The sequence below is a fragment of the Frankliniella occidentalis genome, unplaced genomic scaffold (genome assembly GCF_000697945.3).
Source record: "Frankliniella occidentalis isolate FOCC.00 unplaced genomic scaffold, Focc_3.1 Scaffold145, whole genome shotgun sequence".
Lineage (NCBI taxonomy): Eukaryota > Metazoa > Arthropoda > Insecta > Thysanoptera > Thripidae > Frankliniella > Frankliniella occidentalis.
Window position 1 is genome coordinate 582,255 of NW_026267272.1, and position 6,716 is coordinate 588,970.

At 53.7% G+C, this 6,716-nt stretch overlaps 2 protein-coding genes across 2 annotated transcripts in view; one reads left to right on the forward strand and one right to left on the reverse strand.

The window, feature by feature from the left end:
* The window catches only part of LOC113214515 (acetylcholine receptor subunit alpha-like 1), a gene marked incomplete at its 3' end in the record, with an annotated part of 208,277 nt that overhangs the window by 1,853 nt on the left and 199,708 nt on the right, over window positions 1-6,716 (forward strand).
* LOC113212516 (acetylcholine receptor subunit alpha-L1) overlaps window positions 1,727-6,716 on the reverse strand; it is a 34,448-nt gene continuing 29,458 nt past the window's right edge. The window contains exons 7-9 of the mRNA XM_026431244.2: window positions 5,763-5,932; window positions 4,909-5,051; window positions 1,727-3,446 (exon numbers count right to left, since the gene is read on the reverse strand). Coding sequence (XP_026287029.1) covers window positions 3,228-3,446; window positions 4,909-5,051; window positions 5,763-5,932 — 532 coding nt within the window. The 3' untranslated portion in view covers window positions 1,727-3,227. The remainder of the gene's footprint in view (window positions 3,447-4,908; window positions 5,052-5,762; window positions 5,933-6,716) is intronic.

Consider the following 6,716-nt stretch of genomic DNA (forward strand, 5'->3'; position numbering starts at 1 on the left):
CGAACTTCTCGGACGCGGCCCGGGGCCGTCCCTGGGTAAACCACTTTATTTCGAGGGTAGAGAATGGGGGATTGGTGCGGCCCTTGGCGGAGCAAGCACGCCCCGCCCCGCCACCGACCGAAGCCTGCCGGGCCAAGTTAAGAACGCCAACTAGTAGCTGGGATTTGAGCTTGTCCGCGGTGGGCGCGGCTGTGGGGCGGGGCGGGGATGGGCGCCCTCGGGGGAAGGCCTGAACGGAAAAACTTGGCAGTGAGAGAGGCCCCCAGTGCAACGCGTGGCCCGGGCCAAGGATCGTCAAAGCGTCGGAGGGGCTCCGTGTTGTCTGATGAGGGGAAAAAATATCAGAAAGAAAGTGGAACATTTGAACGCGATGAAGCACCGAAGGGAGGGAGGGGGGTTCATGGGGGAGGAGTATAGCGGTGGTGGAGGACAAACGACGACGAGATAGGACGCGCCTCGCGGGGGATGGCAGCTGGAGCGAATGAAATATTTTGTGAAAGGTTTGGAGGGGAGAGAGGGGGGAGGGAGGGGGCAGCCGCGAGGTCGCGCGGATAAAGGCTGCCGTATAAACAGTCGCCGCTGTGCTGCCTCTGCGGAGTGAGCCGAGTAATGTGGGCAGCCGTGTGGGCTGATCGTAAAGCTGGTAGAGGGCGGGGCGGGGCGGGCGGGGCGGGCTCAGGCAGACAGGAAGCGGGGCGCGGCGGGCGTGATGGCTCCAGCGCGAGGCGAGAGCCCCACCCGGCTCCGGGCCCCGCTATCCCCTTGTTTCCGAAAGAGTCTATTCCAGCAGCCTTGTATGTCTCCAGGGCGTATGTGAGGGGAGATAAAGGGGGGGAGGGGCGACCATTCAGCAGCCATATGATGCGCTGCTGATGACGTGGTTCTTCTTCTTTAGTCGCGTCTCTCTCGCCGCCGCAGCCCGCGGGTGACACAAGAGCAGTCGTCGCGTTTGGAAGAAGGAGAAAGAGAGAGAGAGAGAGGGGGGGGGGGTGTCGAGGGAGGCTCGGCAGGCTAGCGGTACGGGCGCTGGTGGGGGCTAATCACCTTTCCAGCCGCGCCTGTGCACTCGAGTCTCTCTCTCTCTCTTTCTCCCTCTCGGATCTCCACCGGACTGTATGAACGAGTTTAGAGCAACCCGCCCGCGGCCCCGCGCTTGCTCTTTGTGTGTGTGTGTGTGTGAGAAAGAGAGAGAGAGGGAGAGTATGAGTGGGGGTCTGGAACACGGATGAGTGCGGGGGGAGAGTGTTTGAGCAAGTAGTGTGAGTGCGTGGGGAAGACCTCACCCCTCTCTCTTTGCGATGAAGCGCGGGGTGGGTGGGGCTGCGGACTGGAGGAGGCCCCCCTCCCCCCCTCCTTCCGCCGCGCCTTTCCATTCGAATATGCAGTCCGCCAGCTCCAATTTCAGCAAATGCGCGCGGTGCTCTCGGTGCGCTGTCTGTCCCCGTCGCACGCGCTGTCCCCTCGCTGCAGTCCCCTGGGCGCGACGGAGACGGCGTGTCTCGCATGCGCTCTGGGGGGGCGCCACGGGGGATCACCCCGCCGCCCCGCTCCGCACTCTGCCCCGCCCCGCCTCACCCCAGCCCTGCAGGAGCCTCGTTTCGTTCTCCACATCCATGATGGCCATTGTCGGTACGAACGTTTAATAGGCTTGTCTTGGTGAGCAGCGCGGCCGGGTAGTACTGTATGTGGCAGGTCTCGTGAAAGGAATGTGAAGAAGCAGCGGGTGTGTACTTGGAAACAACATTTATTATACGTTCTCGCTGAGATGAGACAGCATGATTGTACAAAAAAATGTGGGCGCGTGAATCTCCTTCATACCGGCCGGTATCACTGAGGGAGGTTCCGCGTCCCCACTCTAAATCGAGAGGGACAATTTTTGTCCCTAGGTTAGATGTATTCGTGCTCCTGTGAGTCACACTTGTGTGACTCACAAATGTGCACATTTGTCTGTATGGTGAGATAATTTGGACCGACAGCTAACAAGTACAAACACCAAATTTTCTCTAACCTAAAGGCAAATTTGTATCTGATTTTCATGTGCGCGAAAGCACACATCGAAGCTTGATACAAAGTTGTCCCTTTACATTTAGAGTGCACACATCTGTCGGCAGTTTACGTATAATTTTTCTGAAACGCTCGATGCCGTCCTCTCCATGAATTGATTGTAGAAAAAGATTTGTCAGAGCACCTTAAAATCAGTCTAGGAACGTTGTGCTCTAATTACGTTTTATCATACATATGTACAGTAAGCAGCCACCGTGTCTGCTAATGAATCATTTAACTATTTTTATTTACCTCGCCCTAATATTTTATTTACAAACAGGTTTAGATTTGAATTTGTCAACAGATAAAATTTGACTTTTTAAGAAAAGCCGTATACAACATTATTAAATATTTAAAAGTTACGCAACTATAAGGCAAAATGATTGCTTTTAAATGGTTTGTGTACTTACATCAAGTCTTTAAATTATTTTCTTATTACAGTGGGCCCTCGGTAATTAGCGCCTCACTTAATGTATCGTGTGAGGTAATATTAGGAAAATTGCACGTTTCGGCTCACCGACTCACCTGCCGGAGGAGTAGGGAGATCGGAGCACGGCAGCAGCGAACGCATGCGCCGTACACTTACCCAAGCTTACCCACACTAAACGTAGCGGCGACAAATATCGAGACTCCGTGTAATACACGCTCGAAGCAAATTGAAAGCAATAAGTACTTGTTTAATGAAGCAGGTTGAAACTTTTATTTAATTAATCTTTAAGTTCAAATCCTACAATATGAGGTTTGTACTGAATGTTAGGTTTTTATGTTTTCGCACTTTTACACCTCTTTTAACTATAAGTAAATTTTTTAAAAAAGAAAATGATATTTAATTCGTTGAGCGTTTGGAAGTAATCATGACGCATTGTCCTCCTGAGCGCCTCACTTATTTGGCACGACTTTGGCCGTTGCAAGACTTCGTTGGTTTGATTTTGACAGAGAGAGTAGGATCGATATGACGTGAGCGAAATCCTTGATTGTACCCATCTTGGGGTAAAACGAGAGGTCGTTTTTCGAGAGGCACTTTATCTTAAAATGTGCGGTCGGCCTAGCACGGATCCGCGCGTCGGGCCTTAGAAAACTGCTCCCCGCAGTGCCATGCGGCACGGGCGAGCAACGGGACAAAACGAAACAACGGCAGTCGAAGGGGGGCAGCAGCAGCAGCATTGAGCAGTCCGGCCGGGCCTCTACTCCACGCCGCCGGCCGCGTGCGACATGCTGGCGAAGTCGGGCAGGTACTGCTGCTGGGCGACGTTGGACAGCTCCGTGTCGATGGCCTTGGTCTCGTCCCAGAGCGACGGCGCCTCGCAGAGGATCATGAAGGTGCCGGCCAGCGAGACGACCGTGAAGATCCACAGGAAGAGCCGGTCCATGACCATGGCCACGAACCGCCAGTCCTGGTCCTCCTGCGCGCACACAAAGAAGGCAAAGGCTCAAGCTCAGCGCAAAACTCTCTTTTCCTTCCCTTTTCTGCACGCCGTTTGTTGGCCACTTTGCCACGCGGAACGGAAACGGAATGTCGTTGCGAGTCGTGTGTCACGCCGGAGCACCTCCGAGTTTTATCGCCGGCAGCAGGGAAAGTTGTTTGTCTGACTCGACCTTCTCGTCCCGCATTAGGAGGCGCGGGACGAGCGGCGGCGGCGCGCGCATCACTCGCGGCCAGGTCGCCGAAGGAGAGGGCGGCGGCGTGGCGGCGTCCTCCTGGCGGCCACCACTGCGTCGCGGCGGATCTGACGCTGACGGCGCCCTATGCATCACGACGACGACTATCGGCCCCCGCGCGCGGCGTTTGAACCCTGACCCTGAGCGCGCGCGCTCTGCAAATATCAGCAAATGGGGATTCTCCTTCTCCTCACGTCCCATACTCCCTTGCTGCTGTCCGAGCCATAAATCAAGATACATGCTCGCGCCCGCCCCCTGCGGCCCCCGCGGCCCCCGCGGCCCCCGCGCCCTCATGGAACCCTCGTTACACATCTCAATCTGGCGCCACGCGCGCGTGCACCGAGAGAAGCTATTAGTCCGTATGACTAAATTCGTGTTGAAGGAAACAAAATTTACTCCCTAAATCCAATGAAACGTTTAATCAAGCTTTTACAATTAAATGTGATCAGCCCAACCAAAAATATTGTCAGACTGATTACTTTATATCAACCTGACTAAATTATCCAATCAACACGATTAAAATTTGGTCGACGGAAACAAAATTTCGTTGGTTTTCTCAACACTAAATTTCGTTGAGTTGAACAATCAGTTTTCTGAGTGTGTGTGTATTGCCGACAGTCGGGCTTCGTAAACTTTCTCATTTTGTCTCGCGCGCAATCTTTGCTTTATTCACAAGAAGTGTAAAAACAAACAGGCACCGCTGCTCTCCGAGGACAAACGCGCCTGTGAAGTCTCACACCCCCTCTCCCCTTCCCCTTAAAGCCCGCTTCCCTCCTCTCTCAAAGCGATTGTCGACCGCGCCGAGTACCTGCTGCCGCGGAAACTCGAACTTATGCCTCCCTCCACAACAACTTTCCTTGTTCGAGTTGGAGAAGGGAACCGATTTTCTTTATTCGCGCTTGAAGGCGCAGGCCAGGGGGATCGCGCAGCGAGCGAGAACGCTCCCACCAAAACCCGCGCGCCAGAAAGGTTCGCGGGTCGGGGAGCGGGCAGCCTGTCTTACGTGTCCTCAGATCGCGTGCATTATTTCGCTCGGAATTAATGAGAGAAACAAAAGGACACTTCCGTAAATTTCTAAAATACTATTTCAGCATGTCGAGATAATTCATTCTTGGATGCAAAGACGAGGAGCTGCGCTCAGTGAGATGCGGGTATAGACTTTTAATTAAACCACGTTCGACACACTTTCATACACGAAGCACTCACCGCGTCGAACTCGTCCTGGCGCTGCATGTGGTGCTTGATGAAGAGCACGTTGTGGATGGCCTTCTCCAGCTCGAAGGGGTACTTCTTCCGGATGGCCACGTCCGATAGACTGTCGTCTAGCCCGGCCAGCACCGAGGACAGGCCTGTGTGCCAATACACAAAACACACACAAATATTATTCTGCCCTCCTTTTTGCGCTTGAGGTTTTCTCTCCGCTACAAGCAGCTGTCGCAGCGCCCCGCTCGCCCAGACTGTGTGATCGTGTTCAATAATTACGCCAAACCACACTTTTCGATCGCGGCGGCGACGACGCTTCCACTCGACGTGTTTTGCCCTCTTTTGTTTTTCTTTTTACCAGACAAAATACAATAACTGCGAAACAAATGCGAGGACACACACGGCCAATATCGGACGGCGTAGGCGATTCCAAACAAAAGTGTGACAGTAACAGAGATAAAAAAAAATGTTGCGTCAAAGAACGGATTATGAAAGCAGATAACACAAATTCAAGATTATTTTTTTTTGCATGCGGTTTGGCATGTCTGATTGAATAGTTGGTAATCGGGAGGTAAAATAATCTATAGTAAAGTCTGTAGTAAATTTTACCCTCTTTCCCCCTTATTTTTGAAATCTTCTAAAACTTAAGGCACAGACCTGTAATTTATTGATTACTGATTGTGAAGAAAAACAAACGATTTTCACACAAGTTATTGCTGCTTTTAGCTGATTTGTGCAAAATTACTACTTGAGTGGTGAACCGTCATGAAAGAAAACATTTGTGAAATATGTAATAACTGCTCTACAAGAGAGGGATGTTGTCGGCTGTGCTCCCGAGGTCGTGCCGATGGCGTTACCTGCGAAGCGGTTGGTGGCGCCCGAGGAGTGGAGGCCGTTGCAGCCCCCGGGCCGGCCCGGCGGCAGGCGGAACGAGTCGGGTGAGGAGGCTGTGGAGGAGGAGGCCACCACCTGCGAGGCCGAGGTCTGCATCTGCCGGGCCTTCTTGGTGGAGAGGCGGAACAGTCGTCTGCGGGGCAAAAGAGTACCAGGTCGCTGTCAACGTGGCCGCATTTCGTCGAGCTGAGAGAGCTTATTCTTAAACTAAAAGTCCCGGGGTGACGCGCGCGTGCTAGTGCGCGTGTTCGTGTGCATGTTTTTGTGCGAAGTAAAATCCCGAATGACCGATGATGTACCTTGTATCATGCTAAAAAGGAACACAGTCTCTAAGGCCCCGGCATAATCCAGCCATTACTTGCAGTCTCCGCCCCCGCCCCCCTTTCCCCTCAGTGCATACTGTGCTGGCTCTACTCTGCCCTGCCCGGGGTCGTCCTCCCTACCTCCTCCCACCCATAAAGTCTAGAGTAGCGATGTAGACCAAACTCCCTCCGCTCGCTTGCTCTCTCTACCCCTCCTCCCCATCTCTCCCCCGGCCCTTTCCTGCATATCGGCGCTCTGACCGGCCGACACACTTAAGCCCTGTGGCGCTGGTTGCGGCGGGGCGTGGCGCCGTGTGGTGTGGTGGGGCAGGGCAAGCGGGGCAACGGCGTGTGGCGGCAGGGTTAATCTGGATAACCTGAAGCCAAGTTGAGTCCTGGACCGGGCGGTCGTAGTCGAGGGCAGTTTGGATGAGGGATGCTAAACCCCTCTCTCCGTCCATGTGGCGCTGTGCTGTGCGGGTGTTGAGTGTGGGAGGCCCTATTCGCGCCACGTCTGCCTACCGATAAAAAAATAATTTACACGTCGCTCCACAATGACAGGTGCGCTGAGGGCGCTTGCCCCTTTTAGACAGAGAGGGAGAGGGCGAGAGAGAG